The sequence below is a fragment of the Fistularia commersonii genome, chromosome 18 (genome assembly GCF_037954325.1).
Source record: "Fistularia commersonii isolate RoL2024-O1a breed Wild chromosome 18, RoL_Fcom_v1.0, whole genome shotgun sequence".
Lineage (NCBI taxonomy): Eukaryota > Metazoa > Chordata > Actinopteri > Syngnathiformes > Fistulariidae > Fistularia > Fistularia commersonii.
In genome coordinates this window covers 15345615-15365000 of record NC_141301.1, presented here as the reverse complement: position 1 = coordinate 15365000, position 19386 = coordinate 15345615, and the positions used below count along the sequence as shown (strand labels likewise).

Sequence of the window (19386 nt, the reverse complement as noted above, 5' to 3'; positions counted from 1 at the left end):
CAGGGTCGCCGGTCACACGTTTGGATAATCCAGGGTCCTCATGAATTTACTGCATGTTTTTGGCCTGTGGAGAGGACAGTGGAGAACCCCTATTAATCTCACGTAACGTAACGTAACGTAACATAACGTAACATTACATTACATTTCATAACAGTGAGGTGCAGTCAGGGGAGGCAGGAGAGGCTGTGCCTCACTTGTCAATCTTGGAAAGAAAAAAATGTAAAATTAAAAAAAGAATGAAATGGTTCTATTTTTGTTATCAGTGATTTGCACTATACAGATGTTTTTGTCGTGCTACTCGTTTCTTGTGCTGAGCGATCATAAAACGACTGCCAAGAGCCACTGGGTGAGGCACGCAGTTCTCCTGCCTCACACCAGGGGGCGCTTGTGACTCCAGGGATTCTTCTTGCGACAACTCGGGCGCAGAATACGCAGTTAGCAAGTTAACTTCAGCCGTCCATTTAGTTTTTCCTCTCATCACTTTCAAAATGGAGGATTACATATCCAAACATTTCATTCTGTCTATATATTCATTCTTATGCTGATATCACTCTGAACTGACATAAACATAGATCCTTCTATCTATCTATCTATCTATCTATCTATCTATCTATCTATCTATCTATCTATCTATCTATCTATCTATCTATCTAATTAAGGAATTACAGGAGTTGCAATGTATTATATCAATTATTACTGTTACTATCATTATCATTATATTTATCACAATATTATTTAGTGTTGTCAGCATTATTATTAGCATCTGATTACACATGTTATTTGAACTATCTTTATCATTTTTGTAGTTACCATGATTAAGGTTTGGCTTATTATTATGGTTATTATTATTGTGATTACTATTATGATTATGGTTGTGGTTGTGATTATTGATATTAATGTGATTGTTTGCACTAATAGCTACAGTAGCATTGTTAGCGTCATTGTTAGCGTTCTTGTGTTTTGCAACGATTGAAATATTTCCACGGGTGAAGTGAAATGATGTTTAGATGCTAACGGATGAGGATTAAATGAAAAAAAAACTTCCAGTGTAATATTTGAGAGTAGCTGTTGTGCGACTTGAAAATCATTATGAAAGCAGCATGATATTGAAGGACAACACGGATGTTGTGGATGTGTCAGTAGTAAAAATCTTTGTATGAGTGACTAAACTATCAACAAAAATGGCAGAAATGATGTAATTTGGCGGATATGAATCACCCGTCTGCCTTGGAGGAAGGACTGGGAACAGAAGGCAGAAAATGGGATTTTGTTAATATCCACGGTGTCTGTGAGAGCGAATGAAAGTATGATGTGTTTGTTGTGATGATTAATACTCTCAAAGAGTTCTCATAACTCGTGTCCACGAAATGATTGGAGAACTCCAAATTCATCGAATCGTACGAATATCAAACCGGTCCGTCATCGAACTTGCCGCGGGTTCTGTCATACAAGCACCGAAGCGACAATCGGGCCTCGTGATTTGTAAAAAAAACACGTTAAAAGTCACGACGAGCGACCTCCAGCGGGGTCCGAGAGCTGCAGCCGGTCCGGATGATCCGCCCGCAAAATCATTAATGAGTGGACGGTCAGCGTTTTTCTTTTGTTTGTTTGCTCCTGCGGGCGGCACGGTGACGCAGCGCTCAGCGCTTCCCCCTCACAGCGAGAAGCTCCCTGGTTGGAATTGCCTTTCTGTGAGACCCGACATTGTCCAGATGTGTCAGTGAGAGGGTGAAAGGTAGCTGTGACTGACAGCCGGAGTAGATCCATAGCTGAATGAACGAATGAATGTTTGTTCCTCCACACTGAACGGCAGCTGCAGGCTTAGGGTGTGTACGTAATCCTTCCATCGCGGTTGTCATTAAATATATTCTGGAGTGCTGGGAGACTTGAGAAGGCATATACGGTTGCCATGGTATCTCATTTCCCTGGACAGGTATGTGTTTTCCGACCAACCTGAAGTAGTATAGTTCATGTGTAATTTCATCAAAATAGCGTGAATACCAAGACGGTCGTGTCACGGTAAAGAGCTGATGAGGGCGAAGCCCTGATGTAAAGGAGCGCCGTCTCCTCGCGTTGAAACGATGAAGTCTTTTCTGCCTCCTGTGCGTCGCGCTGTCTTTCAACCCTCTCGTGAAGCCTATTAATAGCACGGCGCAAAAGGAGTTGAAGTTGCAGTGCCTGATGATTCCCGACTCTTTATATAGTGCACATCATCATGCGGCGTGAAAGCGATGCTCTTTGCTGCGGGGCGACGGCGTTAGGAAGCTTCGGAGTTTCTTTCGGAAAGTTCGTGTCCTTGAGAGGATCAGAAAGCTGGAGGAGTCAGAGGGAAAGATGAGGTTTGCTCTTGGACGGGAAAAATACGAGGGGGGGAAAGGTTGGAATCGGCAGCGAAGAGGGTGAACCTTGAGCTTGTTTACTGACCTGGTCAAGAGATGAGTTGCTGCGACGTCTCATCCACCGCTGTTGTTTTTGAATTCTGACAGTGGAGTTCTCCCCGGGGTGTCTCCGCGGGGTTCCTCCGGGTTCCTCCCACGGCCGTAAAAACATGCAGGAGGTTCCCCGGTGACGCTAAGTTGTCCGGACGTGTGAATGGTTGCGTGGCTCCGTATGTGGCCCTGTGTTTGTAGATAGCGTGGAAAGGCTCCAGCCCTCCTTGACTGCAGGATAAGTGTTGCAGAGCATGAATGACTGTGTCTGCATGTGTCCAAATCCACTAATCTTGGCAACTGGACTAGAATTTCTTCACTTGAAGACATTTCAGCCCTCATCCCAGAGGCTTCTTCACGTCCGATGACCTATGGGGAGTTTCCAAATAGAACTGCCAGGTTTTTGGGCGGGTCTAGTTTATGGTGGCTTGTAGGTGGAAGAGTTGATAAGCAGAAGCTCGGTGGAAGGAGGTTGTTATGCTAACGCGGGTGTCGTTCGTTGGAACAAAAGACCGACTTTGTGGGATGACCTGGATTGGAAAGGTAAAGCTAAACAAAGGAGTGAAACCTGTTGGATCACATGAACGGAGGCTCATGTGGACGTTACCGAGAGCTGCTTCTGGTGGTTCCTGGTTGTTCGGAGGGTGCAGAAGGTCCTGGTCGGCATTGTATGTTTGTGAAAGGTCGTAACCGAGGCCCCCCCCCTCTGTTCAGAGATGTTTTTTGCGTTTTGACAGCGATGGTTTCTCTCGCCAACCATCTGTCTTCTTTGGCCAGAATACGGAAATTTCTGTCTTCAAACGAACGTCCCTTGTCCATGAGGTGTAGGTGGACCGTGGAACCCTGTCCACTAAATCCTGTTCTACTTACACAACAAGGCACCGCCCAAAAACCTGGCAGTTATATTAGGAAACTCCCCGTCGGTCATGAGAAGGGAGGAAGCCTCTCGGAGGAGGCGTGAAACGTCTTCAAATGAAGGAATTGGAATCCGGTTGCCAAGATGAGAAGATGACGAGAAGACTGTGCAGAAACGAATGAATGTCCTTTTTTGGTGTTGCGATTTTGAAATGCCCTATCAACTGTTGTGTTGTGAGGATCAGATCCACCCCAGTTTGCCTTTTTCCATTGGCTTGTGTGATTTGACAACCAGCGCCGCTTCCCGACATGAACCTCAAGGTGTTTTGCGAGGCCCCTCCTGCATCCTGGGGGCCCGCGCTGACATTTCTGACTGCAACTCGTTTATGGAAATGGAAGCCAAGTGCACGGCGTGCATTCAGAGCACGTGAGAATGGAAGGATCCCATAAGAAAAGCACATTTGGTATCAAAAGCGTTGACATCCAGCGATGGCGTTTGCTCACTTTGAGAAAATATATCCATCAAAGACTCCTGGACAGTTATGACCGATGAACATGCATGGTGAGAACACATTAGCATTTCCTTGATTCACCCGAGACCCGGACCGCCATTATCCGTCCCACCCGTGAGCCGTTTGTCTCAATTACAGAGCGCAGAGATCGCGCGTTTAAGCGCCTCGTTCACTTAGGTGAGCCACACCGATATTGCCGCCGTTACCGTTAGCTCGGGGACAAGCGTGCAGCAAGACACGCGGGATTCGAAGACTTACACGGGTTCGGACGTTTGGTGCGGCGCCTCCAAAAATAGGTGTGTGATTACGCTCGTGGTTCCAGTTACTCCATCGACTTCAACATCCAATCAAACGTCTGGATTTTAACAACAACAGTAATAAACATCAGCTGTAGCAGCAGGATGAAAATCAGGTTAACAAATAGTATTTCATGTAAATGCTTCATCTACATCGTGTGATCGTAGTTGCGAGTGAATAAGCTGCGTAGGGATGATTAAAAGTATATGAGATTAATGTTAGTTTTGGAATATTTACATCATAAAATCCCTTAAAATGATCTTTTAGTGAAATAGTGGAAGATTAGACGAGTTAAACCCTTGTCCTAACCGCGACTGCGTGTTACGTTCAAGAGCGAAAAATAAGTAAATAGAATAGTGGATATAGATAAACAGAAAAATGATCTCCCGGCATCTGTCTATATTTTGCTCTGACTGAAAGCGAGCCGCACACATTACCTCACCGACAATGTAACGCCGTGCAAATTTAGGCGCTGTGCTTCTTAATATCCTTTAAATGTCAAAGCTCATACAAAAAGCACGAGCGTGTTTCATTAATTCAGCGCGATAACTTTCATTTCGCCGCACATTTTCCAGCATATTGAATGCCGCCGTGCAATATCCTGTGCTTATGTCCGCACCTCACCTGAAACCCTCCGGTCCACATTAGACCTTCCCGCCGACACCGAGGGGCGGAAACTCCTCCGTTCATTCAAATGTCCTTGTATGTCGCTGTTTTGACAATGGGAATCAGAATGCATATTCAAGGGGTTAATTATCGAAAGGAGGATAAACAACAACAGTCGGTTCGTCGCACTACGGCTTCGCACCAGAAGCCGTGAATGAACGTGCGAACAAGTTGCACGTGCATAATGGTCCCTTACTGATTCGGCCTCAGCATGAAATCGCTTTGTGTGGATGAACAATGAGGGACCCGAATTCTCCCGTTTCCCTCTCTGTATTTCAAAGCCGTGGTCCTCTGGATGGATGCGGCACCCCTGAGACGCTTCCACATTTAAAACGTCTCTTCCTTGCACCGCCGCATCTGCATCGGAGACAATTAAATCCTCAAATTTTCTGTGAGATGCAACAAAGGGCAGGCTGGAGAACCTTGTCACGGCGGAGTGATTGCCTAGCAACCCACACTACCAACACTGCGATGAAAGGCGGCCAAGATCCCCTGATTGCTGAGGAATATACAAAACGGCAGGTCATTTGTGTATTAATTTTCAGGTCTTTTTGTGCGCCGATCGGACGATGGCGCCGCGGCGCTCACGGGAATCCGTGCTGCATTTCCCTCAACTTGGCATGTGATTAAGATTAACACGGGATCAAATGCTATTCCCGTTCCCCTCACTCGGCACATGAGGGTTCCCGCGGAAGTACTAATCTGTGTGTGGATATCGGCACCGTCCAGCTGGTCAACGTCTCCATGAGATGGTGCAGTACCGCTGGAAGAGAGGGGCTGCAGCGAATCCTGGTTGTACACTGCCACCTGCTGTTTGGTGCCTGGAAACCAAGCATCTGCTTTGTGATGAATAGGGACAATGCATGAAACACAAAATCCAATGAGATCAAGCTGAAAAGGGGAACCTTTTGATGACATCAGAATCATGTTCAAGGATATAACCTTCAGGGAGATGCAGCTATTCACATGCAAAATTAAAAAGCTTCTAGTTTGTTTGTTTTTTTTTGTTCTGCTTCTACTGTTTTGCATCATCAGACTTTTACGCTCTCCTTCGCAGAGCGGTCCAGCGTCAGACGGAGGGTGCTTGTGATCGAAGAGGTTGTGACTTGTATGCCCGCAGAGCAGGAGGCACTTCCTGTCTGAGGCCGTCCATCTTCCGCCCTGATGCCCTTCAGGCTGTTCTGTGTCAGCCCACAACGCGGTCTTACAGGCAGGGATGTTTTGTTTTTTTTGCCCCCCTGCAAACGCACATATACACATGCTTAAGCAGCATATTGTTGTTTGGGTTTTTCTGCATTTCCCACCCCTTCATCCTGCAAAATGCATTTGGAGAGTGCGTGAAAACAGTGTCCGTTCACCCTCTTGTTCAGATGTCATGAAAATGTTTACATGTCTGGACACGGGAGGGTTTCCAAAGAACCTTCTGCACGTTTTTGGACTGAACTCAGAGGAACCCCACCAAGACTCCACAGAGAAGGGTGTGGGAGTCCAACCTCCTACTGCCGCTCAGTCCATTATATTCTAGCGAGTCACGAATGTTGAGGTTTATGTTGATGCTTGATTTCAGGGTTGCTGGGAATGATGGTTTTTTTGTCTTTACCTGGAATTAAGTTGTATTGCAGGCTCGCGTGGCGCGGCCGTGGCCGACAACAGCTATTGCTCATGAAACAGATGTTTTACCATCGCCCGACTAAAATGCTACAATATTGTAGCGTGTGGTGGGGAGACCGGCATACTTTGCGAGTTATGATGACCGAGCTTCTCGTGGTTCCATGCAAGAGAACTCCATTGTCGAATAGCCGTAGGATGTTGTGGTTGGCGTGTGACATTAACCTGCACCGTTAGCTGTGGTAACAGGGCTGCAAACTCAGTTTATCTGTTAGCACTGAGAAAGGCCACCCCTGGATTCCCCCTGTTCGTGAACTGAGCAAAATTCCAAGAGCGAGCTATCTTTGTTACTTTGCACTTCTCCAGCTTGCCGCATTTTATCCAAGTTTCTGCAAATTATGCAGCACACGTCCAACTTTTGTGTCGTTCGAAGGACTAAATCGGTTGATTTCTGACAGCGGGGACACTTTTAAATGCACATTCATGTTCTCTCCAACCCCTCTCCATTGATTCACATCATTTTTTCCCCTCCAGTGTGGCTCCACGAATCCCCACTCTGACAACCCCACCAGAGTATCTTGGCCCGGGTCCACTCTCCCTCTGATTTCAGCGGTCTCTTATATCCTTGGACGTGTTTCAACCGTCTCCCCTCCGCCGTCAAGCTTGTTAAACTCCCGTCGTTACGTCGTGAAAGTATAAGTGCGGAGCATCACAGGGGCCTGATGTCATATTCCCACGGCGGCATTAAGATTCCACGCCACCCCCCCGCGCCTGTCAGCCAGCGTGCGGGGCTTAGCCCGGGCTGCGGTGTAGCTATGGAAACTCGTCGATGGCAACATCCACCAGTCTCCTCTGCCTCCATCCTCATACCTCTCGGAGGTGCTGACAGTGTGCAGCTGTAACCGACCAGCGAGACGCTGCAAGATGGCGATTTGGCGACTGATATGGTGCTTCTCCGTGTACGCCGGGCTGGGTAAGCCTCCGCCGCGGCGCGCTGCCCCTTTCGGCCGGGCTGCGCCCGCCGCCGCCCCCGCCGCCGACTTCCGCGGCTAACGCTCGAACAGACGTTTTTGCTAAGTTAGCTTGTTTGAAAAGGTTGAATCAATTTTTTTATTAAATAACCTTATAAAAAACTGTTTTCACCGCGAGGTTTAAAACGGGTTTAAAACCGTAATTCTTATCGTTGTTGTGTCCCCGTTTAAATCCCGCACGGTTCCCGGAGGTGCGCGGAGGTGAAGTGTGACCGTTTTTGCTAGCGGGTGTCAGCCGCCTTTCGCCCCTCCGTTCCCGGCCGTCCAACCGCATCAACCCGCGTCGGAACTTCACCCGAGTCCCGTAACTCCTCGTCGACGAGGGGGGAAAAAAAACTAAAGCAACATCCTCAAAACTGGAGATAACATTGAATTTTATTCAATGAGAGGGGAGCCACATGGTGGGGAGGCGGGGGTGGGATCCCTGCTGCCCGCCGCCACAGCTGCCCCGAGATGCGGCGTGGCGGCGGCTTCGCTCCGGTGGCCGCTCCGGAGGCTCCGCTGTCGGGACGAGAGGCGTCCCAGCCCGCCGAGGAGCTGCACCGGAGCGGACAGAGTGAGTGTGCAGCCCCGGAGAGCTCTGCCTCAATACACCCACCTCCACTCCCTCCATCCTGCACTGGGATTCCAATATGAACAGCCACTTTGGTCAGCTGCGTTATATTTCTATTGCAGGGTGTGCAGAATTATGCTCGCATATGGACCATCTCGAACGTTTCTCATCTTGTGCCTAGATAAAATCCAGGTGATAACCGACGGCGTCGAGATGCAGGGCTTCTGCAGAAGAAGCTAAAGCGATTGGGATGATTTTGTGATGACAGGGCGATGAGCTATGGCCCGGGGTGGGGGAAGGAAATGAAGTGGGGCATCTGCTGAAGGTAATGTGTCAGTCACAGTGGCTTTGTGGCCGTGATATGCAGAATCGCCTCCGCCTAAAGACGGCAGCATCTGCGGGTCGATCTGGACGGTCAGCGATACAGCGCCGTTGCTGTTAATTGGAAGTTGTGAGTGGGATGGGGTGTTTCTCAATTGCAGATGAAATCAGCGAGTGCTGAACTTCTGACCCTCTGGCAAAACAAACCCAGCGAATAAACAGCAGAGAGGCGTGATTTGTCAGTTCGTTGACTCGACGGTTTGGTTCGGAAAACCAGGACCGATGCGGTGATTATGTTTGGTGTGAAATTCAGCCGTGAATCCGCTAGAAAATGCGTGCCAGCTTTGTACATATCACGCTGCTCACAATTGTGACAAATATTGTATGTGTAGTGTGGATAAATGTGCGCTGTGTTATTTTAAATTGGGCTTTTTGGGAGGGGTAAAAAACCGTTAACGACATATCGTCGCATCTCTCAGGACTGGAGTCACAGTACATGTCAGTGGTGAGTGTGTGAGCTTGTCGCTGAGTATGTTTTCTTCTTAAAGCACGGACCGGCTCTCCCGAACAAAAGGCCACAATACAGTTCACCGGTCCGCGTCTTAGATTTCCCACGAGAACCTGTGACAACACGACGGGCCCCTTTTCATCCGACAGACTAATTATTGTTTTGGTGCAGTCTTTGGAGTACGCCGAGGTCCACGAATCTCCCCGTGCAGCTCGAAGCCTTGTCTTCGGCTGCACTGCTTCGGTTCCTACATTTGTAGGAACTGTAGTGGAATGTCTGGGAAAAAGGCTTTTTATAGATGCACTAGATCAACAACTTTTTTCTTGTTGCAGGAGTGGGGATGGGCAGCTGTTTTCATATGACGGTGCAGAGCAGGCCTGCAGAATGTGGCTATTTAAGCATGAATATTGTTGTGAGCAGGCTATACTCCGGCTATGTCTGCGCATGGGAACAACACAGGGATTAAAGATGAGCCCGTGTACGCCTTCCAAACAAGCCTTGAGATTATTTTCATAATTCAAAATACCATCTTCAGCCTTCATTGTGTCACAGAGGGACCAACCATTGTTGTGGGAACGCTTTCATTCTAAGCTCGTATTAGCAATTAGCTGCACATTGTCTTGTAAATTGACAATGGCGATCCTCATTCCCACGCCCTAGATAATTTTTGGGGGGATGCAGATGAGAAATCAAGTAATTGAGTTTTCTGTTTTTTTTTTGTTTGTTTGTGCAAATACTGTATTTTAACCGTAACCGTTCTTCAGATAGTAATGACATCCTGTCTTTTAGACACAGTTTTGGCCTGAGAGGAGGGAGGGACCCCCGCTGAGGGTTCTTTGCGGTGTGACACTTCTCCGCTAACGGACCTAACAAACCAAAACACATTTTATCGCGTAAACCCTGTGCGATGTGTATGAAATGACGTTACACCATCTTGTGTTGTAATCAGGGAAATGATGATCGCTGTGAGAGTCTTAAACGCCTGTATTTTGATACTTGGTGCTTTTCCAAATAGACTATCAAATATCCCAGAATCCAGCTCTCTGTTGAAAGCATTATATATGTGTCCTTCCCTGTCTTCTCCTATGAAAACGAGAGAGGCCCCCGCTGTATTGTATCCCTGGCCCGCAACTCTACATCCCCAGCTGCGCATTAAACAATGTCACGATTAGTTTTAAGTCACTACGAACATATGCCGGGAGATTGTTTATTGGATGAACTCTCCTTGCGTCTCTCAGGATGTCCAGTCACTGCCGGGGTAAAAATAGCTCTCGTCGAACGGGGTGGGAAAGTCAGCAACAAAGATGGAAGCTGAGACCTGGGAGTCAAATCTCATCAGTGTTCGCAGCTGTGCTGATATCACCAGATGCTTTGGCAGGGCCCGTGTTTTCATCACTCCAAGGCCATGCATCGAATATACGCTAACTCCATCCCGCTCTGCTCCGAGGCATACAGTGTACGTTATGGTCACTTGTGATTTAAATAAATTCCTCGGTGTTAGTCAGAGCGCACGGCGCTGCAGGAAAAGTGCGGGGACTGTCTGGCAGAGACGAGCGCTCTGTTATTGTCTAATTTCTGCCTTTATTTCGGAGCCCTCTGTTCACCCCCACTGCGAGTGGGAATGCCTTCATTACTCAGCGTGGAAGCAGTTAGTCGTACGTGCACCCGGCAATTACTACTTTGTGAAGGGAGAGCGACGCAACGGAGCCTCGGCAGAAGGTGGCAACATGCCTATTGAGCATTTAAAATCAGACATATTGTGGAAGCGTATGTGCACTCCTGGACTTGTAATTTGCAGACGGTTTTAATTTGTGTTTGTACAACCCCCCCTACTTTGCCCCACGCTAATTTATTTTCTGCTCGAATTGTGTTTGCCCCGATTTTTATGTAATACGTGAATTAAGCCCCCCCCTGATATTAAATGCTGACATTTCCAAATAACACAGATCGCTTTAAGGGCTTCACTCGAGCGCGGAATTTAGAGCTTAAAACTTGGAAATTGCAGATACGATGTGCTCTTTCTCCCCGCGGCAAAGCGACGTTGTTACTTCAATATGCTTTGTGTCAAAGCAATATGGAGAATTTGTTGTTGTTTTTTTTCGCTTCCGGTTGGTTGTAATTGGGGTCTTGACTGCATGTTGGTTATCGTTGTAAAATAGTCACAGTGAAAACGCTCAGCAATCATGGAGATACCCGGTGAAATTGTTTGGTGTTTAAAGAAACGTAGCAATAAATGTGTGCTTTTCATTCCAGTTTCACCAATAACACTCTATTATTTATGGGGGACTGTGCTTAGTAAAGGAGCAAGCTATGAGCTCTCCCTCGTTGGCCTCATGATGAATATGAAGACATCATATTCTAAAATGCTGTTTGTTTAATCTGTCGCCATCATTCTCCAGCATCCTTCCCGTCGACTCGAAACCACTTTCCCGGTAATAGCTTGAAAATACCCTCGACTGCGAAGGACTGTAAAAAGCCTGTGAAGAATGTGAAACACTAAAATACATTTTTACGAACCCGACCTCATGAAAGTCTGATGACTGAAGGGTCATAAACCAGAAGGGCACTTTTTTTTTTTTGGCCGTACTTCCACAAGGTCCGGGAAGAATTTCTGGAGAAATAAACGAGGGAAGGGAAGCATGTCGATTGTTACGTATCAATCCACGCTTCCGAGTTCTATTCACGATATAGGCCGCTTCTAAACTACATACATGGCATGCCGGACGTGGATTCGGTCCGATTCGTCTGACCTGAAGGAGCTGAATGGCTTAAACTGCACTTGAAGCTCCGCTCAGTCGTGTCAAGCGGCCTCAGCGGATGCTGCCCCACCCCTCCGCTATTTCGTGAAAATTGGTAAAGTAGTTTTTGTGTAATCCTGCCAGCATCTGGACAAACAGATGGATGGATGGATGGATGCAGGTGAAATGACGACCGCCCCGGCAAGGTAATGGTGTTAATCCAGGAGGTCAATGATGTAAGTAAGTATTTGACCTTTTCAGGGCTCAAATTCTTGACACGCAAAAAATCCAGTGTTCGGTTGTGAATTTTTAAGCACTTATTCTGGTTTTATTTGTGGAAATAATGTGTTTTTCTTTGACGCATTTTCCCCATTTTACAACGACATTTCAAACAAACTTGTGTAAGAGCGCTCGCCTTCAAACCGTGTCTTCCTTCCAAACAGCCCGTCGGACTTTGGTTTGCTGATGGCCTCGGCCCTTTGAAAGCTTTTCTCTGTTCAGCCCCCGAAAATCCTTTGTCAGTATGCTTAGTATGCTGTGCTACACCGCCTCAAACCAGAGGGACCGTGTATATGAAGTTCCACTGCGCATGAAAACACGGTCAACCGCCCATAAAGCTAAAAGTCAGCGTTTTATCTTTAGTTGGTGTTTCATTGCAACAGCAGTGTGCAGGATTGAAGCCAGCACAATAAAGAGTGTCACTCCTGAAATATTTATGAATCCCCCCCTGGTCATAGTTTTAGTAGCAGCAATTTAATGCTAGAACTTCCCTTCTCACCTTAAAGCACCACCCGGATAATTATCCCATTTAGCACTGCAAAGAAAGCAATGTCACTTTATGCCACAAGCACGTAGTGTTTGTGCGTGGGCGTGTGTGTGTGTGTGTGTGTGTGTGTGTGTGTTCATTATTGTGCTAAACTTTGGCCCCCTGATAGTAACTTCTAGAAATAGACATTGGAAGGTATTAATAAGAAGTAGTTAGTTTCACTCAAACCCTGAAGATTCAACACTCTGCGGTGCTTCTGTGTTTATTAGTGGATAATCCAGTTGTTGAACGTCTGCTCACGTGCCGTCAGTGTTAGTTAGCCTTCGGTGCTCTTGCTTTTTTTTCCAGGACACGTTCCGCCATCGTTCGCGGTGATCCTCCGGACCACGGACAAGATTGTGTGGGCAAATGAATTTGAGCGTAAGTTGGACTAACCTATTTTGCCAAAGTAGCTTTTCTACTCCCTGTTTGCGATGCCCGCCTCTGCGCTAATGCACTCCGGTTTCTCCGCAGCTATCGAACTGACCTGTTTAATAGAATCCATCTCCACCAACAATCCGAGGATTGAATGGAAAAAGATTAAAAATGGCGTCCCCAGCTATGTGTACTTTCAAAACAAGATAGCAGGTAAAGTGTTTTGACAGTCTTTTTCTGTGTGCAAACCCGTCAACCGTCGGACCGCCGCGCTTCAAAGCAGGCCCTCAAGGCTGAATGAATGGCACCTTGGAAGAACTTGGCATTCAAATCTGTTTTTGACCTGCGAAGTCACACTTTGTATTTGAATGGGCAATTGTAGTGTTTCGTTTTTTTTTCCCCTCTCTCTCAAAAGGGGACCTGGAGCACAGAGCGCAGCTCAGAGAGCCAGCCAACATTCTGATCTACAACGCCACCCGGTCAGACACTGCAGAATACCGCTGCGAGGTGGCGGCCATTGATGATCAGAGAGACTTTGATGAGATTCTTATTAGTCTTGCAGTGAGAGGTAAGGCAACAGCCTTTAGTCGTCTCTGACCTCGTGGAGACGCCAGGCTTCGCTCATCTTAAAGGAACAGTGTGCGTTTGCCGTCTTGCCAAGAGTTCACTGATTGGATCATTTGCAGCCGGGGGCTTTAGAAATGAAGCATTTGGTTTAAGTACATCAGCGAAATCCTAAAGACCACATACAGTTAGAAAGATAATTCAGTCACTTTCTATGTCCAACCCGGACTGAAAAAACAAATCTGTAGTTGTAGACAGTGAAACATTCCTGACAATAGGATGACCAGGTACAGTCACTACTACTCATACTGTTACTGAGGTAATATAGAAAACTTTAAAATTGTTAATCTACATCAAAATGTCTTTTAAATGTCAAATGTGTAAACTGGCCTGTCGACGGTATGATAGATGTAAACGATAGCTGTTAGCATAGCGAATAAGCACTTTATCTCAGAAAAAGGTCTGCTATAGTGGCCCGGGGGTTAATAAAAAGCCAGGCGTGCTTCCACACAAAAAAAGGACATTTACAAGATTACATCCCAAACAGCTGCGTACACTGTGAAAGCACGGACGGCCAAAACACGGAGATACTTGCCCGATGTGTTGGTCTGATGGACACGCTAAGTCACTGATTCACATGTTAGTGCGGTGAAGCCACGGCTCCCTTTTTATCTCCCACGATTTACTGTTAGATTCTCCGGAGAGAACCGAACTTGCTCTTTCACCCGGTTGCGGGATGTCTTAAATATCCCAGGAGGGTCATCTCTCGCACAAGCAACTTAGTAAAAAGCGCAACAGCTACGACAAACGAATGCTGTGTTAAAAACACGAGAAACAACAGTTGTTCATAACAGGCTTCGCAAAAGGCCGACTGCAGAGGGGTCAGATGAGCCCGTGTCTCAAGTATGTCTGTCCTGCCCGTTGGCGGAATACGTCCAGTCGGAAGTAACGACAGCTGGCTGGAGAACAGGCGGCCGAGATCGGCCAAGTCTGAAGCGACTCCCTTCGAATTCCCCACTTTGCGCGGCTCGGAGAGTTCGTTCGGGGACGCGCCCGCCATCTTGCCGTTCACTTTCACAATATCCGGCAGTCCGTTGCTGCTTTTCGGGCTAATGGACACGTACCAGCTGGCAAACGAGAACGTGAGCATTGATTTAATAAAACATTCTCGCCCCCGGGGCGATCCGGCAGATGAGGAAATAACATCTGATAAGACCCCATTGATATTCACACACGGTGACCTCATACTTTGAAAATATCCACCAGCCTACATATAAGATCGAGATCCGCAGCGTAGCACCTCACGCCGGAGGAAAACCTACGAGATGCAGTCATGCTAAATTCTTCCTCGCCGGAAGACGGACTGATGCTTAATGAAGTGTTAATATCATTTTCAAGACCCTGCGTGGGCAGGAAGCGAATGCCAGTGGACCCAGATCTGCTGGAAGGCATCCTTGGCAAGTTGCTCAGATGTTCTCAAAACTACAGGGGTGTAATCGTTTAGTGGTTTTGAAGCTTTATTTCTTTGGCACGGGAACAGCTCTTTAGTCTCTCCAAATCTCCCGGTCCCCGGTGGTGGTTGAACGACGACATAGAGATCAGGCAGAAAATATCCGCTGGTTGTCCATGTTTCACATTTTAAACTAATTTGTTAGTTATGCGGTTGGCGCTTCATCCGAAGGGACTAACCGTCACGGTGCTCATAAAATACAGCGTCGGTATTCTTCACGACGCGTGTCTTTGCAGTGAAGCCGGTCGTCCCGAGGTGCAGCGTGCCAGAGGCCGTCACGGTGGGAACGTCAACGGAGCTGCGGTGCCTGGAGAACGAGGGCTTCCCCGCGTCGCAGTACAGCTGGTTCCACAACAGCGAGGAGCTCCCCCAGGACCCCAAAAACAGCCCCAAGTTTGTGAACTCCACCTACAGCATAAACCCCGACACGGGGAGCCTGGTAGGAATGAATTTCCCGTCCTCTCCAAGTATCTGAATCCAAATAGGTGTTTGCTCCTTTTGTCACAATGGTTGTCTCATTGCACAGAATTTTGTTTTTTTTTCAATGAGAGAAAATAAAAGGGGCCGTTGGATGTATGTTTGTTCCTTTCCACTGGAATCCACTGGACCCCTGAGCTCCGAGTCACTTCATCTGGACTTTCTGAACCGCCAACAAGAACAGTACTATTTGAAAGTCGAGAGGATGCGTTCACGACGCTCCTCAAATCCATAAAAGCTGGCCGGGTTTTAAATGTGGAAATTTGCATAATGGTGACAGTGCAGTCCTGTGTCATTTCACTGAAAAACATGTCTCGTCAGAAATTCCGGAGGGTGAGGAAGGAGGACGCAGGGGAGTACTACTGTCAAGCAAAGAACGATGCTGGCCATGCACAGTGTCCCTCACAGTGGATGGACGTCTGTGAGTGACGTTTGCAAGAACACGCGCTTTTGTCACTTGGAGCACTTTTTGCGAGAAAAAAAAAAAAAAAGAACAATGAAAAGCTTTTGAAGTTGTGAGGACTGCGGGATGTTCTTCAACCCTAAAGTAAAATAGAAGAGTGCAAATTAAATAAATCATACAGGAAGTAACAGTTTCCATCCAAACCAATGACAAACCGTCACCTACATCTCAACAAATGGACAGAAAAAGTGAATTACGACTGCGATGTAATGTTGCCAGACAAGCCATGAATTTCTGCCTGTCCTCACTCGCACGCACTCTGTTTCATTTTCCTTATCTGTCCTCTGGTCCACGCCAGCACGGAAACGGCAAATCTCACTGTCAGGATCGTCATCGCGTGGATATTAGGCTTTTATTCAAGGACTGCGTCGAATCCTTGTCTGCTTCGGCGCCGCGGTTTTGCCCCGTATATTCAAATAGTACCCATCGCGTCCCTGCACGTCCTTGTAAATGACAGCTATTTTTATTTTACCCAAGTTAAAAATGTAAGCTACCGCTGAAGCGATGAAAGTCTCTGCATCGTTTTCTCCTGACACAATTTAACTTTTGGAATTAGAGGCAGGATCGTGACTTGTGGTGAGGCGCGATATTTCACTTTTTTTTTTTTATTTCTTGCTTCAAAACTTTGCTCCAAACAAAACAGAAGACGGGAAGCATCTAAATGCATTCGAACAAAAATCCGTCAGCTTGATATTGAAATCCCGCAGATGCAATTTTCCGACTTCATAATCAGGAACGATTGAAAACGTTGCATTCGGTCGGCTCTTTCCTGTAATACATGTAGATTTACTTTAAGCGGTATCTATTGTCAGCATGGGAAATTAGACCTTTCTCTCATAATGATCATGTATCAAATCCTCCGAGTACAGTTTTATACTGGCAGCGGTTAAGCTGTGGTCTGTGTTCCCTCTTGCAGATGACGTGGACATCCTCGATATTTTCTTCAAGTCCTTCGGCGCGGTGCTCGCTTTCATCGCTCTGACTGCCTTCATTTGGCATTGCCTTACGCGTGTGTGCTCCACCAAGAAGAGCCACAATGAAAACGAGTGAGTGTTATCCATGTCGGTGAAGTGGAAAAGGAGCAATTTGTTTCTCTCCGCTCCGCCTTCAAATCAGCGAGCATTATGGAGCGGAGCGCCGTCACACAGCTGCATGACCAAATGTAGCGTGCGCTACACAAAGGAAGGGCTAAAAATACAAACAGGTCTCAGCCGCTCAGACGCAACTGGGACTACATGATAACGTTCGTACCAAACACATCATTTCGATCTTGTCAGTGATTTACGGAACGGCGCGGCGGTTTTTGCTTTCTGCTCATAGCAAAAAGGGTTGCGTTGGTTTGCTGTGGCTTCTCCCGTTTCCTCCCGCGGTCCAAAAGCATGCGGTGGATTTAACGGAGACTCTGAACGAGGGCGAATGGTTGTACGTCTCCATATGTGGGGCGGCAGGTCGAACCCCTCCTCTCGCTCCGGCCCGAATCAATGTGTATTATAAATGAATCAATGTGTATTATAAATACTTAGTCTCTAAATAGTTAGAGTTCCTCTCAGCATGCCAATATGAATGAGTAACTCATGTTTGCCGGTTAATAACAGACCTGTGGACAGCGGTCCCTTAAGATACGTCTTTAATTTGTTCCAGAAGTGGGTTTGCATGTTGAATTTTTTTTCATCTTAAATGAATTTTCCCTATTTAAAATAACAGAAAACATATTAATTTGTTCCACCATCCCCAAATCACACAAAATAAGGATGTTAATATAGGCTGAGCCAAAAACGTACACGCACAATGAACTTAACATTACAAAAAACTTACGATTATTAAATTAAAATTAACTCAAATTTTACTTATGAATTTTTGTTTTTTTTTCACTACTTTTTCTTTTTTTAATAATTTTTCCTCTAAATCACTCTTGCTAGATAACACTTTTCTAAAAGAAATAATCTAATGAAGTTTGCGTTTGCCTGTTTTTTAAAATGTTACGGAAATGACTTCAGCATATGGCGTTGAATAGGGCCGATAAAAGGCTAGCGTGAACTTTTTCTTGGTGTTCTCGCTCAATGAAACCCCAACATTTTCATTTTATTTCAACGTGTGAATTTTGATTTTCTTACTCTGGTATCATGACATTTTTTTTTTTTTGTATTTTAAGGATAAAATTTGCTCGAAATGTGTGTTGTATCTTAAAAAATTCCTATGTAAGTGATTCGTATCTTAAGGGGCCGCTGTCTTATCTACTGTATTTCAGCTTCAGCTGGCCGGCACAGAACAGCGGTGTTGATTACGCCGATGCAGACGAGGTAAAGGAAACCTGCTCAATGTGTTTTGTTTATGAGGTTGTGTGGAGTTCAGACAAACGAACGCACTATTTCAGCACGTAAGAAACACGTCAAACAAAAAGCCGAAGCGGCATTAATGTGCCGGTGCACCAACATGTGGTGATGTCGCCGTTTGTGTTTTTCTCAGGGCCATTTTCGCCACAAGTCTTCATTCATCATTTGACAGCTGAAACAGAAGATCACCTGAAGCCAAGAAGAAGTGTTCAACTTGCGACAATTAAACGCCAGATGGTAAAGTAATAAGGCACATTATTCTCTGACGCACAGCAAAGTGAAAGCAACCAACTTGCCAAAGTATTTTTAGTATGATTTTTGTTACACCATGTCATCATTTTGTTTTTCCTTCTCGTGTAACATCTTTGTTTTTGTGTTGAATTATTTTGCATTTCAAACATTAGAGTTTACTCATTTTTAATTTATTTGGAATGTATTTTATCATTTGCCAACATATGTGATGATAAGGTATTTCAAAGCTGTGAATCTGACATTCGCCCATTGTTTTATTGCAAGATATGCAGGAAGTGACATTCCATCCCCGTGTTTTGAACAAATTCTCTTTTATAACTTTTTACTGTGTACAAGGAACTTCTTTTACAAAACACATTGGCATCATGTTTATTCATTAGAGATGATTTTATTATCTTTGCTTTCCAGTGGCCAAGTTGTACATACATACATATACTGTTTTTTGTACATTACTGTAGTTATACAGGCAATAAATAGCAGACTGTAAAAGGCGGATGAGCTCAGATTCTTAAGGCACAATTTACCAGCCTTTACTGTATTTACTGATGTTAACAAGTACAAATAACCCGTTTTAAACACTATATATCCCACTATGCTGCAAATTCAATATGTACTATAAAGGTGGTGAAGTATGATTTTTACAGTGCTGTTTCTGTGTATAAGTGACCTTCTGTGCTTTACTTTCTTTGTGGGTATTGGACATATTGCCCAGTTGTGACCCAGATATTTTAATGTACATAAATGCATTTTTTTCTTTTTTTTTATCTTTCAATTTTTCGTAAACGGCACTCCATACCTTACTGTAAATAAGGAAATAAAACAGTTACGTTTTTCAGTATACCGTCTGGTGCGTTTCTGCAGTGTTGAGTCCGTCAGTTATTACAGTAATGTGTGTGGTTCCAACCATTTGTGTTCATGTTTTGTGTAAAATCTCAGGAACTGTTGTAAAATGTACACTGTTCGTGTTCTTTTGTTACTATTAAATACATTTGATCTGTTTGATTTGGAGACTTTTGCCTGTGTTTTGAAAATGTTTTGGATAAAATCTACACGAGGAAAACAGCTAAACTGTGGCTAAGGCCGTCTGGG

At 45.7% G+C, this 19386-nt stretch overlaps 1 protein-coding gene across 1 annotated transcript; it reads left to right on the top strand.

The window, feature by feature from the left end:
- Nucleotides 1-7168: 7168 nt before the first annotated feature.
- On the top strand, nucleotides 7169-19305 carry jam3a (junctional adhesion molecule 3a). Its single transcript, XM_086164066.1, has 9 exons — nucleotides 7169-7340; nucleotides 12633-12704; nucleotides 12798-12911; nucleotides 13114-13266; nucleotides 15009-15211; nucleotides 15571-15670; nucleotides 16629-16758; nucleotides 17961-18012; nucleotides 18179-19305. Exons 1-9 carry the CDS (start codon nucleotides 7292-7294, stop codon nucleotides 18212-18214), a joined length of 909 nt encoding a protein of 302 aa, XP_086020192.1. The 5' UTR covers nucleotides 7169-7291; the 3' UTR covers nucleotides 18215-19305.
- Nucleotides 19306-19386: the final 81 nt, after the last annotated feature.

Coding starts and splice junctions, on each gene's coding strand:
- jam3a (XM_086164066.1), top strand. CDS start 7,292: ATGGCGATTTGGCGACTGATATGGTGCTTCTCCGTGTACGCCGGGCTG. Junction 7,341..12,632: donor CTCCGTGTACGCCGGGCTGG/GTAAGCCTCCGC, acceptor TTTTTTTTCCAG/GACACGTTCCGCCATCGTTC. Junction 16,759..17,960: donor AAGAGCCACAATGAAAACGA/GTGAGTGTTATC, acceptor ACTGTATTTCAG/CTTCAGCTGGCCGGCACAGA.